This window comes from Urtica dioica, chromosome 4, assembly GCF_054948205.1.
Source record: "Urtica dioica subsp. dioica isolate 48M chromosome 4, U.dioica_male_clone48M_v1_H2, whole genome shotgun sequence".
NCBI lineage: Eukaryota > Viridiplantae > Streptophyta > Magnoliopsida > Rosales > Urticaceae > Urtica > Urtica dioica.
In genome coordinates, this window is record NC_142759.1 from 4379501 (window position 1) to 4400234 (window position 20734).

Here is a 20734-nt window from a genome sequence, read left to right on the forward strand (position 1 = left end):
ATTCTAAGTCGTGATGTATCTAAAAACAAACAAATCTAATCTTTAGATAAAATTTGATGTGTGAATACTTTCACATGGTATCAGACCTCATTAAGTTCAAATGAGTATCAATCGTTGGAATTCAGCCCAGGATGAGCGAGCCGCCATCTTGAAGATATGTGTTAAGAATCCATCATTTAAAGTGAATGAGAATTTATAAAAGTCATGAGTTACTCTTCTCATTATTAATTAGTTCTGAGATGTAACCTCATAATACTTTCACATGATGAAAATGTTATATCGTAAGCTGAAACTCTTAACGTGTGAGTACGCTTTAGAGTGTCGAATATTTATTCTCTTAATTTTTGCTTTAGGATGTCTATTGTGTGATTAGGCATTTAATATAATTGTCAACTTTCTCCGATATTTCACGTTTTGCTTGATGGTTTAGTCTTGTAGTTCTTGATCATTGACCTCATATATTCGGAGTTCGGACCTTAATGGTTTCCGGCTATTCCAATCAAATATTTTTCGGTATTGTGTATATATATATATATATATATATATATATATATATCGGCCCTACGTCGTCGTTTGAGAAGTGGAGGGTATCATTTCAAGGACCTTATATATTGGCTATATATAGGTTAGTGTATAGACAGTTGTATTATATTATTTATAATTATAATGATGTTGAAACGAATGGATTGTGATATTTTTTTGAGGCTTTAAAAGATCAGTCGTAGAATGGGGGGCCTTGGTGGTCTAGCTAAATCGGTCCTACTACTTAAAGTTGATATATTCTCCACAAGCGCTCCTAGCATTTCAACCTATATGTAAAAAAATATAATTGAAAGTGACAAAATCCAGAGTTTATATCGAGATTAAGATTAGCGTATCTTCAGTAAGTAACAATATGTATATATATGTTATATATAGTTTGCGTGTGATCATGGAATACATGAGAGAGACCTAAAGCATATAAACTCTTTCCCGTGACCAGTAGTATAGTACATGTTAATTCCTTGACAAAAAGAGAATTATGAAAGTGCATTGACATGTGAAAGTGAGTTGGATTTCGTAAACTCTTTTGAGCAGAGATTTATTTTAAAGATTCTACGAGACTAATCAATGTGATTAGTCCTTAACTAATATTTAAGTGTAAACTTCACCCAATACCTAATCAGTATCGTTGTTAATCAGATCTGGCTAAGAGTTGGAAGATGGGAAACAAGGCATGAAAGTGTCGGGATATATATGACAAAACATTATATATATAATGCAATTTTTAAGCAATCGATAATAATGGATTAATAATATTCCAAAGGAATCGCCGCTACACCATGCGCATCTTTTTCAGCCAGCCATAGTTTAATTTTCTTAAGTATTAAATATTATAGGACAATTTTTAGCAGAGATTCTATATATTTTTTCTTAACCCTACCTCTCTCTCTCTCTCTCTCTCTCACACACACACACACTCACACAGTGCTTTGTAATAAAGGCGGACGGCGGACCTAAAATTCATCCTTATCCTTGATTATCCCTTTCTGTTTATTTATTTGATTAACTTTTACAGATTTTGTCTATGACCTTTAATCTGTAATAAGCTTAGTAAACTATTAAGTACTTTACTATTGTACAGGGTATAAATCATTTTATTAATCCCATTTGATTTAAATTATTAATCCACGATATTTTGCGTTTATTGGGAGAAGTTAGTACAAAACACTACTATCAAATTTTCATAAGCAAAAACGAAACTGCTTAGTGTTAGCCAACCGAAGTACTCATTTTTTTTTAAAAAAAAAAATTTACTGCATTTTTTGTTGTTATTTTCCATCTATTGTTTAAAACTCATAATCTATTTAGCTAAACTTAGATTTCGTAAATTAACAGACGCACGGAATATATCACATAAATTACTCTTGTTTAATTTTATAACAAAAACTTAAAAGAAAATTAAAAAAAAAAAAAATTGAACGAGAAGATATGTGATAACACGACAAAATAAAAGAAGCGCAAAAAAAATAATTTCTTTAATTACTAATAACTGATTTCTAATATTAAGAGATATAATTTACAAATGCATGCACAAAATCTTCTTTTGTGAGTTTTTTCAAGATACAATAATATTGTTGGATATGAATCTACTACAAATCTGTGCGCATAAACCAAAATAGACACAAACAAACATTTACAAATAGATGATCGATAATCGGGTTTAAACAAAATATTACCTATAACGTAAAAAAAATGAACGATAAGCTATGAGAATGATGAGACAAGCGGAGGAAGCGTACAAATCTGTTGAGTACTTTTCTAAAGTCAAGATGTTGACTACAAATCTATTATAAATTCGCCGATATTTTTTTTTTATTTCATTAAAAGGTCAAATGTTAAGCATTTTGTAGCGTATTAGTAAAGATATTATTGTATATACATATTGATTAAAATATGTATTGACTATTTCTTAAATTAATTTGAAACAGTAGTTTATCCAAACGTTTTAAGTTATTTATTAAGATGAAAGTGAAGGTGCCACAATTTGATTGAAATGGCACACACTATATATTAACTATAAAAACTACTATAGTTTATACACCATTAATTCAATTAGCTTAATGGAATTTATTTTTCTGTAATACGGCCAATGATTTAAATATGGACCAAAATTTGAAATTCTGATAGATTTGTTTTAGAATGAACCTAAATCTGCACTTGCTTGCTGTGAACTGCCAAACTAATATGAATATGAAACCAATTTCACAAGCATGATATGGTGTCTTGGGCAGCTTGGTTTTAGACTACAGAAAATTAAATTAATTTAAAAGTCATTGGAAAATTCCGTGGATTTCCACGGTAAACCAATCATTGAAAAATCGTTTTCCGTTGATCGTCAACCACCGTAACAGGAAAAAATTGTTGCCTTGTACATTTTTGGCATTTTTTAAATGAAATAACTAATAAAAAAAATTTAACGTAGATTTTAAACTCCAAATATATGAAAAAATGGTATTAATTATAATTTTTTGTACTAATAACCTATTATACCCCTTTTATATTTTTCTTATACCCTTTTCATATTTTTCTCAGAAACATCTCATATTTAAATATAGTTTAACACTAAAAAATTATCAATAAAAATATAGTTTTAAATAAGACAAATAATAAGCATAACCGTGTTTTAAATCACATTCCGATGCACTAATCGGAGTTTAACAAAAAATTAAATAAATAATTTTATTTTCCATTTAAAAATACAAAAAAAAAAAAAATATATATATATATATATATATATATATATATATATATATATATTATCAGTGTTCAGTCGTTCGCCATCATTAAAATGTAATAGTAATACACATATTATAAATTAAAGGGTGATGTATATAAAGTAGCTAGGGGAGTGGAAAACAAGTCCACGAAAGTCACATCTGACCTGGTACACCACGAGCTATCTCTCTGAACCCACCAATCACAATCCTCTTTACATTATTCCATTTCACTTCAACGTACAACAAATTCATGGCCCAATTCAAATTGTGTCACACTTTCCCTCGACCTTTCATTTTATTTCCTCTGACAAAACCTCATCAACTTTCTTTTTCCCCCCTCAAAGTCACTTAACAACTTATTGCACTCTCTTTCTTTCTCTATGTCTCTTACCATTGCTTTTTCTCTAAAAAATGGCCACTGAAAAATGTCCTCATTTGCGACCCGCCCTCTTATCCCGTCTGCCACGCTTTGTACTTATTATTATTTATGATATTGAATATATATTTTATTCCCTGTATATATACAATTTCAATAAAACTGCTCACAGGCTTCATACGTATGGAAGTCAAAAATGTATGTACGTATGTTTGTGAACGCCGAATGTCAAAATTGAGGTTCTATTCACTGAATTGCCGAAACTATCACAACTGACTTTCAAACCTAAAAAAGTTTCCCGAAACTGTATTATAAGTTCAACCATGCGTAGACTTTAACGTGAAAGAAAGTCAGAAAATTTAACACGAACAACTGATGATATGTGACTTCGCTTTCTTTTTATATATTTGTTTTACGACCTTATCGGCTTATCTTATAGCACACTTCATGCACTAGTATACCTATATATATTTATAATTTATATCTGTAACCTTTTTTGTATTATATACTTGAGGCCAAAACGTGGTATAATGAGCGAGTAACTAAAGGAATTCTTGCTCAAAACGACACATATATAGCCTTTTTTTTCAAAGGTCAAAAAGTATTTGTTATAACGCAGGCGTGATGACTATAATATTTTACGGTTACGTATTCGTGTTAAGAGCTGATATACGCTATACTTTTTTCTTTTTTTTTAAGTCCAAAGATGAGCAAAGTAAATGATACCCTTAGAATAGATATTGCAAAGCTAAGGCTGTCAGACTAGTCATTGGAAGACTCACACGTGGAGGATCATAAAATGTGGTCCCTTTGAATGATGTACGAACTCACTTGGGGGTTTTGACACGTAAAATATTGCTTTTATTTTTATTCCTAACACCATGTGCTTCTGCATATTTCGATATTTCCTTGCCTCCGAAGTTCTCTCTCACACTCGATCATGATATATATATATATATATATATATATATATATATATATATATATATATATATCAGCTCGTTATTAGTGGTGATTGAACTAACAATACCTATTTTAGAAGTGCTATGAAATTACTAACTAATTTATGCTAAATAACACCGACATGATATTTCTTTAACCGTCACATTTCTTTTCCAATCCGTAGTTTAGTTGAATGTGTGTTCTAATTTCATGGATGGTAAAATAGGGTTTACATTTTTCACAACATTTAGTTAGAGTTAGTCTTACTTTAAAATCTTGATGTTACTAGTTAAAAAAAAGGTGAAAAGGTTAGTCTATTTTGAAGTAATGGAAAATTTGCAGAAAAAAATATATTGTATATATGGACAGATAAGATATAAAATGGACTACGTACATTTGAAATATAGGTAATATAAAATCTCAAATATATTACTTTAATTTGAATTTGACTTTTCATATTTCGTCATATTTTTCTTAAATTTTCAGTCTTTGCATTCTCATATATTTAAAGAAGAAATAATACTAAGATTCCCATTTTTCCTCCATGTCATAATGTTTGCTTCTCTATTTATTTTATTTTATTTTTTTGTCTAAAAAGTTACATATTCATATACATCCACAGAAATGTTGCATGGAGAGTGTAGTCTTAATTTAGATAAATGATAATGTTTTAGTCCATTGACGAATAAAGGACTCTCCCTCTACATATTTTCATGCACGCACCTCAATTCTATTGCCGTGTATACATATATTGGATAAACCTGTTCAAATTGGAGCTATCTTTTTCAAGAGAAGTGAAAGAAAAACGCATTTTTACCTCTTATACCCCAGAGCATAAAATTAAAGTAGTTTATAACTAAAAACTAAACCACCGTGTTATAAGTCTTCAAGAATGGTTAGTAATTCCTTGAAATAGGATGTATGTAACTTTATCTATTTAATTTATGATTATCTTATATGTAATGAATATTAGTGCACTTTGATTTGTATTTTAATATCACTTTGATGTAAAGACTTTGGAGATTTAACCATACCTTTAAATTGGGACCTACGTACCCACTTCATGTGCGTACTATCTCTGATTATATACATAAATAAAGTAATAAACACACACTAGCACACACATTTAGGGCTATGATAGTAACTACTGTGGAAGTATTGTTTGGATATACGCAGAAAATAATACCTTGGGAAAGTAATTCATTTATCTTTTACCATGAACATATATAACTTTAATATTTTAAGGAAGGACCAAGTGGATGTATATCTGCATGAGATACCATAGCCTTCAGAATTGGCCACCTTAGCTCAATTTCCACTCCACTCTCCAACTGGACCAATGAATATCCATCAAAAGGAAAAAGAAAAAAAAGGTTAATTGATTAGAAAGTGACCCATGAATGATGTTTGATTGTGCGGGAAATGAGGGTTGTTGTAGTCTTGTTTAATTAAATATATATGGCTCTTATTCTTTTATTTATGGAAAAAGAAAACATGAAAGTGAAAGCTCTAGCTAGCTCTTTTATCAGATATTTTGTCTCTTCCTATTTACTTGATATTTACCGTTTCTTTGAAATTTGGTTAATTTTGGGAAACATTATAGTGAGTTTGGATATACACACAACATTATCTTTATCTTAAAATTATTATTTTGCACTTTGATGCTTGTAGGACATTCCTTCTAGCTATTTAGTATTATCCTCTCTTATCATATGGCTCAAGTTCAATTATATATTTCTAAAAATATTGTGATGATAACAAATAATATTGATGCTCCAACTGTACACTGACAAATATGCCAGTTATTTTAGATCTGATCAACATATTTGACAATTTAAAGGTATATACCATGCAAGGCTAATAAAACCCACATGATTTAGGGTACGATATGTTCCTTGGAATCTAATAATATATTTGAAGACTATATATTATTAAGTGGTGAGTGACTTGTGTTGTATCTGTACTAGAAACGCAAGAATACTCTTGTCTAATTTAAGGGCACTTGTGCCATTGAGAGAGAGCGAGAGAGAGAGAGAGAGAGAGAGAGAGAGAGAGAGAGAGAGAGAGAGAGAGAGAGAAGTACGTCAACAGTGACGATGACTTCAAGCTGGTTGATCAATTCAACACCCAAAAAAGTTATTACTTTTTATCTCTTCTTTCCATACACACGCACTCGCATATGTACTTGGTTCGACGAAAGAGAGTTAGCTTTTGTAAATTGTGATGAAATTTGATAAATAATAAAAAAAAAAATTGAAATTTTCAAATAGATTTTAAATTTTAAATAATATAAATAATTAATTTATATAAAAAAACATAAAAACATAAATATTTCATTTGAAAAGTTAGTTTACAAATAAAATGATTATTTAATTTACTAATAAATTATTTCTTCATAAAAATAATCCTTATAATAATATTTTTAATTAAATACTATAAAGAATAAATTAGAAGGAGATAGAGAAAGTTAGTAAGTACTAACAAAATGTATTTTTGTACACATTTGTTTCTCTCTCCACCATTTAAGCCATAAAAGTGAAAATAACTCTTCCTATTGAATAATGAGAAAATCACTCTTAATTAGTCATAATTTTAGAATAATCCTTACATATATATTGAGATTTTTTAGTTTACCTTTTATTTCCGTGTTTAAAAAAAAGGCGGTGTCTTTGTAAAACATAATGCAAGATCTTAAAAAATTTCGTTTGCATATATATCTTCCGAACTCCTTATTTCTTTAGCAGAAAAATTCATAACTTAACACTGATATTCATAATGAATTAAAAATTATATTTTGTGTTTAAAAATAAAAAAAAACTAATGTAGGATTGGTACATTTGTATCAACTCATGTGGTATATATAGATATATATTTTGTTATATAAAAAATTCAAAAAGATATTTGACATGACATAGAGAGAATATATATTTTTAATTTTTAAATATGATATAAAGTAGCAATGAAAGAGAGACGATCGTAAACGAAATGATAGTACTATTTAAATTTTATTTTATTTTATTTTATAGGAGATAGTACTACTATTACATTACAATATAGTCACGAAATGGTTGGCCATGGTGTATTCGTACGAAAAAGTAAAACCCCGTGATTATATATATTAATTATTTTTCTTCAACATTACGTAATTAAAGCAAAAAGTTTAGAGAGATGGGGGGTCAATATATTTTTTTTATCCCTAATCTCGAGCCACGCATGGAAAGTAATAATAATAAAATAATGGTGCATAAAGCCAAGAGCTATGCTAGTGTGTAATGAAATTTGTGGTTGTGACTTGGCTAAATAGAAGTGGATGTGGATGTGGATGTTATGGACAGAGAGATTTTTTTTATGTTTTTGCGTCAAGGACATAGAGAGATGTGAATACCACCTAATTAGACAACAAAAGTCACTTACATGTCCAAATCCTTAAGCCAACGGTACAACAAAGTTTATTAACTTCGAGGTGGTCAGGGTGTTGGGATCACAACCCTAATTCGTTTTTATAATATTTTTACTTTAAAAAATATTTTTATGTTTTATGCTTAAATATTAAAAGCTTTTGTATATATATACGTATCAGATACATTCCACTCTAATCCTGTTTCATTTTATTTTTATTTATATATATTAATTTACCTGATCAGGAAAACCTATACATATCCAACTATAAATCGATTTAGATGAGTAAATTATTTTTTCAATTTAACCCCCATAATTAAGAACTTTTTTTTTATTAGAGTGATATGCTATGTCTTCTCTTCCACTTCTATTTTTTCGGTATGTAAGGTGAATGAATTTACAACTAGAAATCCTTACGCATTATTATCCGATCAAACTATTTGATTAGGACAAAATTAGTATTTTCTTCTAATTTAAAAACATTTAGTATAACTTGCAATGTTGGACTATCATATACTTGTGTCGGTTGATTTTTATCTTATCCAAATTGCCTCCTCATAGAGTATCAAAGAAGTGCTAATCTTTTATCAGTTTGTTGATTATGACGAGGATTATTTCCGAAAAAAGTAAAGCAATATTTTCTTCTGATTATTTCATTTACCCGTAGAAGAAATATAGATGTAGGAGAATAAAGGGGGGATTAATTTGGCTGTGCCATAAAATTTATGTCATGGATAATCATGCCTATTTTGTTCAAATAACGGAGAGACGTGAACATTTATATATCCTGCATGCTTTTATGTAAATAGGGAAAGATGTAATAAATGCATGCATGTTTTGTTTTACAAGAAGACACACCCTGATCACACACACATGATGACATATTGGCATATTCCATCATCGTTCTTTGCAAGATACTAGGGACATATTTGTAAATCCACAACACTACCAACGTTAAAGCCTATATCCAATCCAACCAACAAATAATCATAGTAAAAATAAAAAATAAAAACATCAAATAAAAAAATAAAAAATAGAGCGGACATTTCCTTATAAAAGGGGCTAGTGTTCTTTCCCAAGCGAAGAGGCACCAGACAGAAAGAAAGAACCAACCAAAAAAAAAAAAAAGATAGAGAGAGAATACAGAAAGGAAATTAAGAGAAAAAAAACAACAAATGTCAATGAACAAGGAAATCGTAGTTGGAGATCAAATGTCACTAGTGAGTCACATGTACCCCGGCGATCAGTTCACCCAAACAGCACACCAACAACAAGGTTATTAATTTGTGTACCATGCACTTCTATGAATATATATGTATATCTTGATCTTATAACAATAATAATAATGTATAATAATATTGGTACACAGGGAATAATAATGTTGGTGGGGCAACGAGGCGGCGGAGGAGGAAGAGCAGTAGGAGCGTTGGAGATGGGACGGGGTCGGGGGCGGGGAAGAGGAAGCTGAGCTCGGTGCAAGTTGTGGAGCTCGAGAGAAGCTTCGAGGACGAGCACAAGCTCGAGTCCGAGAGGAAGGACAGGCTGGCGAAGGAGCTCGGCCTCGATCCCCGCCAGGTGGCGGTGTGGTTCCAGAACCGCCGAGCTCGCTGGAAGAACAAGAAGCTCGAGGAGGAGTACTCTTCCCTCAAGTCTCTTTACGACAACTCTCTCCTCCACAACTCCCACCTCCAATCTCAGGTCATTCATTGTCCCCTACACATTTTTATTAAACCACTGCATGTATTTTATTAGTTCATTTTCTTGCTTTATTTTTATAAATGCCTTTGTTAAGGTAATTATGAATAAAAACAGTTTTTAATCATGCAAACAGCGTTATTATCCATTTTATTGCCTTTAGTTTACATGCTACTTTTGAAATGTAATTTATAGACTGTAATTTCCAAACATCTATAAAATTAATTTTAATATATAATTCGTTATTGTTTAGTCTTTACAAGTACTACTAGGCTGTGTATTAGTAAATCAAAGCATATATATATATATATATATATATATATATATAATGAGAGAGACAATTAGAAAAGAATCTGAGTAGTGTTCCGGTTTCTTTGGGTGGTGGTGGTGGTCCGTACAACGTTGCTACGCCTTTCAAGTTCAACTTTCAGTCCCCCAACAACCACGTGGGACATCTCTCATAAAACTTGAGGCTAATTTTTTTTTTATTTTTTTTTGTCGGTCCAGGTGGTGAGGCTGACTGATCAACTGAACGATGCGGAGCGCGAGATCCAACGGCTGGGAGAGCGGGTCGAGATCGGGTCAACCCACAGCCCAGCCTCGTCACTCTCGATGGAGGTCAACACCGAGCCTTCCTTCTTCGGCGATTTCGTGGTGGCCCAAGATTACGATAATGCCCCGGCCCTTTACGATGAGCCCAACATCGAATACCTGCCCAACATGGAGTGGATGATGGGTGGGCTTTACATGTGAATTTTTATGACGTTGTGTAAATGTGGGGTTTTCCTAGTGTTACTTTTTTAATTGTTAATTAATGGTCTAGTTTAGTACTAACTAATTAAGTGGGGGGGTTAAAAGTGATCATGTAAATATATTAGCGTTAATTAACTATTTGAATATTGCTCTTTTGCATATGGTATATTGGAATTATCAGTAGTACTAGAATTTCGCGTACTTGTGTAAAGCAGTAGTGGATTTCCTTTATTGAATTGCTCAATATGTGCCAAATTATGCTTCAGTGTTTCAAACATTTTCTATCATAGTCGTTTGACTTGGCCGAATAATGGGGGCTTTGACTGGCCCATGAAAAATAATCTCCACTACTTAATCTCATCATGACCTTTGCAAGAACAATAATTCCTCGGTAATTCCAAAATAGAAAAGAAAATGAAATTATACTTATAATAGTTTTTTTTTCAATATTGAAATAAGTTCTTCGAGAAAAATGAACTCATCACGATCACGAGAAATTATAATTTCTCTAATGAATATCTCATCTTCAAATGTATTTGAGCTGAGGGTAAGGTGATATAATAGAAGAGTACGAAGAGAATAAGAATGAACTAATTTGGAGGGTGTTAACTCGGATCCGAACGAATTTCTCAAGTTTATCCTAACTATCCCACGAATTTGATATGTGGGTCGCCACCCGATATTGGGTGGCACACCATGGCTAAGTCCGAATATTGTTCGAGAGATGACGTGAGTTTGACCTGTTGGCATTCTCTCTGCGAGCGCGATCTTATGATCGAGCTTGAATGGCAAAACAAATTTGATAAGTGGTACTAGAAATTGGAGTTTGATGAACCTAAAAATCATACTTAGGAAATGAGATATGATTGTGTCATTTGTCACACAAGTTCAGATTTGTTGACATTTATGTCAACAAATCGTGTCGTTTTTTTAATCATTCACTAATTATATATTTCAAAATCACTTCTTTTTTTAAATTATAGGAGTTAAAAATATCATATACAATATATAATGTCCGGTGAAAGCACACTGCTCAGGTTTCGTGAAACATACAAGTGGATATGTTAAAACGAGAAAATTATATCAATAAATTGTATCATTTGTTGACATATATATGTCTACAAATCGTCAAACAAACACATATTTGTTGACATATATGAAACTCGGAGATAAAAAATAGAGAAAAATAGATAAAATAAAGAAAAGGAAAAAAAAGAAGGTAAACTTGTACACAATGACCCCGTTTGGCATAGCTTTGTTTTTAAAAAAAGTGTTTTTAGTTCAAAACTATTTTTTTTTTCAAAAACTGACAAGGTGTTTGGTAAACTATTTATAAAACAGTTGTTGCTGGTAATAAAAACTGATTTAGCGTTTGGTAAAATAAATATATTATAGTAAAATGACTAAAATAGACATGTTCTTAATAATTAAATAATAATTATTAGTATGCTTATTTATATATATGAACAATATTTTGTACAAGGATATTACAGTAATTTATATACCAAACTTAAAAACACTTTTTTCTAAAAAGTAAGAATCTTAGCTTTTTCATATCATGTACAAAATCTAAAATCACTTTTGAAGTTTTTTGTAAAAACAGTTTTGACAAACACCAGATAAACAGTTTAGTTTTTTCTAAAAACAAAAACAGAGTTTTTTAATCTAAACCAAACGCAGTCATATATTCTCTCTTATAAATTTACTAATAGAATTGTCTAGATTATGGGTTTGGTTGATTATGAAAAAAATTATTGTAGTAGCTAATAGATCCGTGCATTTCCCAAACCTTTGAATTTTTTTTCTTCTTCTAATAATTGAACACTCAAGCATGGTCAATTTTGATTGGGCCCAATAACCCTCTAAAAGTCAAAATGGTTTGGGTTTTATATTTGAAGTCAATTTTGACCTATCTCCATTTTCTCCGGAAAGAACGATGTGATTTTGCTTTTCATTTTGGGACAATTTTAATTGAGAAATATTTATTCAATGTTCAATTTCGATTGGGCCTTTACTTTTAAAATTCCTTGGGATTATACCAACTTCTTAATAACTTTACACCAAAATTCAATAAATCTATTTAAATTTAAAAGTATCACTACTCATTTGTGTAGTGGAAATAGTTCTAATATTCGTTTTCATTTTTTTTTAATATTAGTCGCTAAATTTTTTATTGTCATAAATAACCACCTTAATTTTTGAAGAGTCTATTTTGCCTTTAATAACTGTTAACTATATTTGAATAACTGTTAACCATATTTCAAGAACGGTTAACCAAATTTCAATATACCAATATTTGGAACAAAAATTCAATAAATGTTAACTCTATTTTAAAAAAAATTAAGCATACTTCAATAGATGTTAACCAAATTTTAATATTTCCATAACTGTTTATCATATTTCAATAGTTGTTAACCAAATTTTAATAATTGTTGATCATATTTTTAAGCCTTTATTCTCTATTTTCTCATTCATTCAAATTCCTTCCTTTTTCTTCTTTGCACAAACGAGAGAAGTGTAGGCCCTATTTGTTTCTTCATTTGAAAACTGTTTTTGACTTTTCTAACTTGAACACTTTTTTTGAAAAAACTGAATTGACTGTTTGTTTGATGATTCTCAGAATACAACTCAAAAAGTTTTCAAACTGTTTTCTGTTTTAATGAAGAAAATCAGAAAACTGTTTTTAGGTGTTTTCTAATTTTTTCACTCAATTTTAAATTTTTTTTTTAATATATCATCTTGACATTTCCTTATCTCCTATCAACATCATTTCATTTTCCTCACTTTTGATTATCGAATTTGTTTTCGTTCCCTGGAAAATTTAAGTTTTACAATTATAACAAACTTTAAACAATCGAAACTCCATTTTACAAAATAATTATTGGTCGTGATCCTCTCGTCGAACACATGAGTTTTCACTATTTGTAGTCAACATTATAGGTATCAAAATTTGATATTTGTTGTATTGACTACAAAGACAACGGTGTTTTTCGATTAACTTGTGAACAATCATTAATACTAAAGGTACGACCATTATATTCGCAGTAAAAACTTTCAATTAGTATATATCTCGACGCCTAATTCTTATGTGAATTATTACACTACAATTACAAAAAACTGAATAAAAAAAACTGAAATCCTTACCAAACAGGTATTTGAAAACAACTGCAAATAAAAACAGTTTGAGTGAACTACCAAACAAGTCCGTAGTCTCCCAATCGAGATTACGTGAAGGCCTATTATAGTCTTGTTCAGAGTCGTCAGAAGACTTTGACCTATGATTATGTGGAGGCCAAATTGGGTTGTTCGTAATTTTGTTGTTTTTTTTTTTTTTTTTTTTTTTTTTTTACGAACAATTAACTCGTTTACTTGTAGGAATTTCAGAGAAGAGTCGATAATTTTAGGATAAATTAAAGGATTCCCTCCTCAACTCGTACCGCGATAACAATGTGTACTCTCAACTCGAATTTGTTGTATAAATTACTCGAATTTGTAATTTATCAATGTAATTTATCCATAATTTTAATGACATAACATCATTTCTAATACTGATTTCATTTCTCAAAAAAAAAAAAAAAAACCTCAATCATTCAAGCAACACACATGAAATCAAATTCATTTTTTCTTCCCGTTGGCATATTTCCATATTGGAAATCGAAATACAATAGCGTTTCAACTTGGTAGAAAAAGAATATTTTTTTTTTTAGGAAAAATAGGAAACCAGTCCACACATTGAAGTTTTATTAATATTTCTCGGTAGTACTTATCAAGACACCCATTAGCAATTAATACTTACCATAACAACAGAGAATTAGGGCATTACCATTTCAAGGGAACTCTACATTAAAATCCCAACGATGACTTTCACGTGGCAGTGTTAGGCCCCATGTCATCACAGACCCAAAATCAAGAAATCAAATCCCAGTAAGCTCTCTCAATCAAAGAATAAAGAGGAGGAAAAAAAAACGATGTTTATACATAAATAAATGTCGAAAAAAAAAATTATAATCTTTAACACTAAAAATGACTCTGACGAGACAACAACGAATTGAATGTTTTCAACTGAAAATTCGAAGAAAAAAAATATAAAAAAGTAAAGATTTATGAAAAAATTCAACATATAATGAAGAAAATATTATTCATATATTCTAAAACTTGAAAACCTGTTGTAGAACTTTAAATGAGAGTAAGTTGAAGCATATATTGTACTTTGGTCACAAAAAAATTCAATAGTTTTTTTTCTTCAAATTTTAAACAGTTTACAAAAGAAATCCAACTTAGTATACTTCTCCTCCCACTTATTAAATTTCTCTAATATTATTATTAATTCCCCGAAACCGCACGAGGAGTTTCCAAGGTTTTCTTTTCCCTGTCATTTCTCTCCTCTCTTTTATCGTCCTTTAAAAACCCCTCTCTCCAACGCAAGAAAACGAACTCCCAAATCTCTCTCTCTCTAACTCTCTCAGCTTCTTTTTGTTGTTTTCCTCCGAAATTAATAAAATCGATAAATGAATTAATAACCCATTATTTCAGTGTCTGTCTTGTTGTGTGTGTGTGTGTGTTGTGTATTCAATATTTGTTTAGTGCAGACGAGAGCTTCGTCGACGATGACGAGGGAGCAAGAGAGAAACGACAACGAGAACGGAATCGTGGCGGTCTCGGACGACGAGTCGTTCACGTACTCGCTCGACAGCATAAACAGCCGCTGCGGATTCCCCACCGAGTTCGTCTTCAGCGTTGACCCCACCATCCTCGTTGACCGCCGCGACATCAAGATCGGAAAAGTCCTCGGCGAAGGACCCAACTCCGTCGTCTACGAAGGATTGTGGGTCCCACTTCTACCAACCTCTCTCTCTCTCTCTCTCTGATCGAATTCGTTTTGCTAGGGTTCGCCACACTTCATGCATGTGTTTTTTTTTCTTCGATTATTGTTCTTATTATTATTATTGTTGGTATTATCAAGAATGATTTGTTGTTTTAAATCGTGGTCTGCGTGTGGGTGCGTAAAAATCGGATATCTTGACGCTTGTTGTGTTAATACTGTAAGATTTTTTCGTACAACTCAAAAGTATATAATTTAAGTCCATTTCATATATATATATATATATATATATATATATATATATATATATATATATATATATATATATATGTTAAGATCTGTTTGCTAACTCAAATTCCGGATATTTTTTTTTGTTAAACCTTATCGGAGTTTAGATTTGTTTCTGATTTTTCACGCTACAGACTCTGTGGGTGATATACTAATAAGTGCGACATGTGGTTTTCCGAGGAAAAAAATGTCTTTTTTTATTTTTTATAAATATTCTGTTTGGCTAGAGTTTGTCTTGTAGGATCTTTTTGATATTTCCTGGCATAAGAAAATGACTGGTACAGTGAACTTTGTATTTTTTTCTAAATGGTAATTTGTGCTATATCCTCATACATGACGAAGCATCACTTCATAGACACGAGTAGAAGAAATTCCTGTGTTTCAATCTCTATTCACAAATTATGATAAATAATCATGAGGATAAGTTGAGTTCTTATTTCGCTATGATATGACTTCTCTCTCAATTAATTTATTATTATTGTTTTGTGCATCACAAATGTAAATATTGCTGCAGAATCTTCACTCTTACTTATTAGCAGGGTTTTTTTTTTGGTAGAAATCTTCTTCTGATAATCTTGAGTTTAAGGAAAACCCTTTTATTGATAATCACTTCAGAGTCTTTCAAAGTTGACCACCTCAAAAAGTGAGATCTTGGGTCAATCCCCTGTGTAAAGTAATTGCGATTATTCGCTCATATAGTTGGAGTAGAAATTGTATGTTCTCATGGCAGGCTACATAATTGTTGGAAAATATGTTTTGATGTCATGGTTTTTGTGTATGCATGGTGTTTGGTTCCAATTTGTTGAGTTTTTTTCACTTTTTTTCTATAGGCCCTGAGTTATTATTCTTGATCAGCCTTCAGTAATATGTTCTCATAAGAAGTAGTGAAGCTGAAACAATTGAGTAATCTTCATTTTGACTCATCTGAAAGTGTTTAACTTTCAAGTCTCTTAAGTTGTAAAGAAGTGTGAGAGAGTGGATATGCATGACAACTTGTTTCTGAACAACACAAATAGATTAATAGATTGTTTTTCATCTAGTTCTTGGATGCTTACATAGATTAGTTCAAATGTCTGATCTTCGTGACAATCGATAATAAAGAAATTTTTGCCCTAAAGCTTGTGAGGTTTTGGTTGTACAGGTACAATTCCAGGGCTGTTGCTGTGAAGATAATTCAGCCAGTCAAAGCCGCCGATGTATGCCCTAGTCGGAAGGAGATGTTTCAAAGAGAGGTCATGTTGCTATCGAACATGAAACACGAAGGAATCGTCAAGGTACGTTTTAACTACTCTCGAAAACTAGACTCTCCTAATGTTTTTCTAGGGCATGTTTTGGCTTCGGTCGCTTGGTAAAAGATGCGAGTTACAATTAGTGAGTTTCTGATTTAGAAGTACTAAAGAATACTTGATCAACATTTTGTTTTTGTTTTAGATCACTCCGCGGAGTTATCGAACAATCATTACAATTCGCTCTTTAGTCTATATATGGATTAGGTGTTCCATTCATTTCTTAACATGGAACTCGAAACATACTCGAAAAGGGACGCCGTTATTGCGGTTACTTCGGTTATTTAACGAAGCACTCTCCAATAGAAAAGGCGCGGACTCTTACTAAGCCGAAAGAACAAAGATAGAGAGCAACACTTACAAAGGCCATTTCTAGAACAACAAAGCTACTATTAATTCCAATGAATTTGTCTATTGTATTTGTTCCATTTAGGTAGCTTGTACTCAGCTCCTATCAATAATGTCTTAGAAACTCTTTTCGTTTTGATTTTCATGGAATTTGCCATTCCTTTTTTTTTTGAATATTTTTCATTCATACATTCACAACCTCATCAAGACTACCTTTAATAGTTAGTTACATGGAAACTGCCATTACATACTTATACCTCATTCTTTTTTTTTCATGGAAATTGTCATTACTTATTTATACCGTTACCAGTTAGTTACAATGTCAACCTGGCTAGTACAAAACTTAAGCAATCATCAGAACATGAGAAACTCTCTCTCTCTCTCTCTCTCTCTCTCTCTCTCTCTCTCTCACACACACACACACAAAATGAAAATTAGTACTCTTTCATTTATTCTTTTATCAAACCTCAATACCAGGTTATATTCAAGTACAAAGAAAAAAGAACATTTAACCCTATTGCTCTAATTTATAGTAGTGAATGCCTTGTCTGAAACAGTTTGTCGGAGCCACCGTGGATCCAACATTGATGGTGATGACAGAGCTGATGAGAGGCGGTACTCTCCAGAGGCACTTAGCCTCAACCCGCCCGACCCCTTTGGATCTCAAGCTCGCCCTAACCTTCGCCCTCGACATCTCTAAAGCAATGGAGTATCTACATGCTCGCGGTGTGATTCACCGCGACTTGAAGCCAAGTAGATATATCTTTCTTCTTCTTCTTCTCACTTTTTATCATAGTTTTATGATCATATATAAATTATATAATATGAGAAGTAATTTTCCCAATTTTGATCATTTCTTGATATTCATCATAGGCAACATACTTCTTAACAAGGACAAAACTAGAGTAAAGCTGGCCGACTTCGGGCTAGCTCGAGAAGTTTCCGGAGACATGACTACCGAAGCTGGTACCTATCGCTGGATGGCTCCTGAGGTATGTATGAATAAACATACAATCAGGGACCGAATTTAGGTTAGACAGCTTAGGTTCAAAAAAATAAATTAAAGAAAATTGAAAATTTTCATATTATAATATCTAGCCATTCTAAAATCTATGTCTAGTTCACCCCATGTACACCAATATATGTATCTACACATGAATTTTATATAGTCCCCCCAAAAATATACAATCAGGACGGACTCAGCTTAGGCTTAGGTTCAAATATCAATTTTTTTTTTCTTCCATTCTACATTGAAAAATTTCATATTGACCTCCCCTAAAGAAAAGAAAAATTCATGAAGCCCCCCTAAAAAAAATCAATGTCTAACTCCGTCCCGGCACACAACAATACAACAATGTATCTATACATATCCATATATATATACATAATATTATATGAATATATGAAACAGCTATTCAGCACAGACCCATATGCTGCGACGGGGACGAGGAAAAGGTACGACCACAAGGTTGACGTGTACAGCTTCTCCATAGTTCTGTGGGAGCTCATGGCCAACCAAACCCCTTTCAAAGGAAGGAACAGCATGATGGTCGCTTACGCCACATCCAAAGTAATTAACTCATTATCAAAAGTCAACTAACACACCCAGTCAGTCAAACCACCATCATTTACATGTATAATAATGCATTTTTTAATTCTTTTTTTTTTTGCTTTAGAAGATGATGAGGCCGGGGATTGAGAGCATCCCAAAGGAGATAGCTCCGCTGGTTCAGTCGTGCTGGTCGGAGGACCCGAAGTACCGGCCTGAGTTCAGAGACATCACCGAGTACTTGCACACGCTTTACTACAATCTCTACCCGCCGGAGATTCGCCCCAGGCCTCAGCCGGCTTCCAAAGTCTTCGATATCGGGATCCCGGGCCTCGACTGCGACGAAGAAGACGATTACTACTTTTACGACAGCGACACCGCGGTGAAAAATGACGATAGTGATCGTGACGAGATAGTCGAGATTGACGTCCCTCCCGAGATCATCGCCGACGCCGACGATAAGAAGAAGAAGAAGAAGACGAAGAAGAAGGAGAAGAAAAGCGAGGATGAGACTACCGTTGCGAAGAAGTCTCGGCCGTTCTTTTTGTTTCGCTGCTTCAGTTTCTGAGCTGGCATTTCTTTTTCTTTTTGGTTTCCTTTGAGAACTTCCCGGAAATATGGTTAAGAAGGTGTGTTTTGGTCTTTTTGTTGTATAAGCGTTGACTTTAGGCTATTATTCACACAGGGAAGAAGAGGAGGTTTTTTTTTTTCCCCTATTGTTTTATTTTTAATTAAATATAGGTGATGAATGAGATGATCAGAAACTCGAGGGTGTTTTAATAATACAAAGGTATTATTATTAGTAGAGATCTATGTTAAGTCTAAAAGAGCTGTTGATATCTCTGGTGTCGCAAATTTTCCTTTAGAACTAAGCCATTGCAAATTTTGGTTTGTATTTTTACCAAGTTAATCATAAAAGAGCAGTTGCTTTGGAAAGAACGAAAAACAAGACGGCCGCAAAGGTAAGGGTTTGACTTAAAATGTGCGAGTATTTTGACTGACAAAAAATAATTGGTTATATTTAATTGTTGGTTAGCTTTAATTAACCGGTGTTTTTGGCCAAAACTAATTAATCTTTTTATCTTTAACTGTTTTTCTCAGTTAATAATTGGTTATATTTAACTGTTTTTGGTCAAAAGTTAAACATAATGTTATCCATTTTTTCCACCCTTGAACAAGCGGCTATTGTATCGATATTCGATAAGCGTCTTGCATCGTTTTCCGTTGTTGTTGACTTTGACTATACGGGAAAGGCTCACTTTTTTAAGGTTAATTTCGTTTATCCAAGTGGTGTTCTGTTGAAACCGGCCGAATTACTCCAAAGAAAATTGTGGATCCAAACTTAAGTATATGCTTGATCAAAGTAATAAATTAGCTAAATGAAGGAATTACATGGAGTCAAGAATTTCAACTTGGTACAAATGTTTGCCACTTGATTTTACAATATTAAAAAGCTTGATGATGAAACATTTTTATAATTTTTATACTAGGCTAAGTGACACATAAACTCTTCTGCATCTTAGGAATTGTAAACGATTCACTTTCTCTTTTTGGAAAAGTTTTGTCTCTAAAAACTAGGGTTTCAAAGCCCTTTCTCTTGTACATTGACCCTTCCCTTGCGTCGCTCTTCGGAGGTGAGGTCGAGACGGGGAAGGGGAGGCTTTTTTCTTCCATGTTGATAGGTGCGTGTCGTACGTAGAAAACTCCTATTATCCCAACTAAATCCGAGCTTGTTCTTGGGTAGTTTTGAGGTTTTTCGTGTGTTTTGAAGGTTTTTAGGTCAAAAATGGGATTTCTATGATATCTGGGGCAAATCCGCACGAATCGAGGTATTCGGGATCGAAAACGAGGCTAGAACGAAGAAGGAATCACCAAGGCGTCAGACCTCGCGCCGCGACCCACATAGCGCGCGCCGCGAGGTTTGAAAAACGCATCCCGAGTCGTCTCCGAGCGTCTAGCGCGGTCCGCGAGGGTGTGGGATTGTTCACCTCGCGCCGCGACCTCCAGACCGCGCGC

General features: G+C 32.5%; 2 protein-coding genes across 2 annotated transcripts; both read left to right on the plus strand.

Moving 5' to 3' along the window:
• Window positions 1–9043: 9043 nt before the first annotated feature.
• HB40 (homeobox protein 40) lies at window positions 9044–10688 on the plus strand. Its single transcript, XM_089612477.1, has 3 exons — window positions 9044–9252; window positions 9347–9675; window positions 10180–10688. The coding sequence occupies exons 1-3, from the start codon at window positions 9153–9155 to the stop codon at window positions 10423–10425; spliced, it is 675 nt and encodes a 224-aa protein (XP_089468603.1). The 5' UTR covers window positions 9044–9152; the 3' UTR covers window positions 10426–10688.
• Window positions 10689–15021: 4333 nt separating this feature from the next.
• On the plus strand, window positions 15022–19286 carry LOC149399506 (serine/threonine/tyrosine-protein kinase HT1-like). The gene is made up of 6 exons (XM_089613521.1): window positions 15022–15250; window positions 16677–16809; window positions 17727–17922; window positions 18043–18161; window positions 18581–18739; window positions 18849–19286. Exons 1-6 carry the CDS (start codon window positions 15033–15035, stop codon window positions 19284–19286), a joined length of 1263 nt encoding a protein of 420 aa, XP_089469647.1. The 5' UTR covers window positions 15022–15032.
• Window positions 19287–20734: the final 1448 nt, after the last annotated feature.

Bases quoted from the DNA above. Each gene is read 5' to 3' on its own strand.
- HB40 (XM_089612477.1), top strand. From the start codon at position 9,153: ATGTCAATGAACAAGGAAATCGTAGTTGGAGATCAAATGTCACTAGTG. The intron at 9,253-9,346 runs GTTATTAATTTG...ATTGGTACACAG, and splicing joins AACAGCACACCAACAACAAG to GGAATAATAATGTTGGTGGG. The intron at 9,676-10,179 runs GTCATTCATTGT...TTGTCGGTCCAG, and splicing joins ACTCCCACCTCCAATCTCAG to GTGGTGAGGCTGACTGATCA.
- LOC149399506 (XM_089613521.1), top strand. From the start codon at position 15,033: ATGACGAGGGAGCAAGAGAGAAACGACAACGAGAACGGAATCGTGGCG. The intron at 15,251-16,676 runs GTGGGTCCCACT...TTGGTTGTACAG, and splicing joins TCCGTCGTCTACGAAGGATT to GTACAATTCCAGGGCTGTTG. The intron at 16,810-17,726 runs GTACGTTTTAAC...TGTCTGAAACAG, and splicing joins AACACGAAGGAATCGTCAAG to TTTGTCGGAGCCACCGTGGA.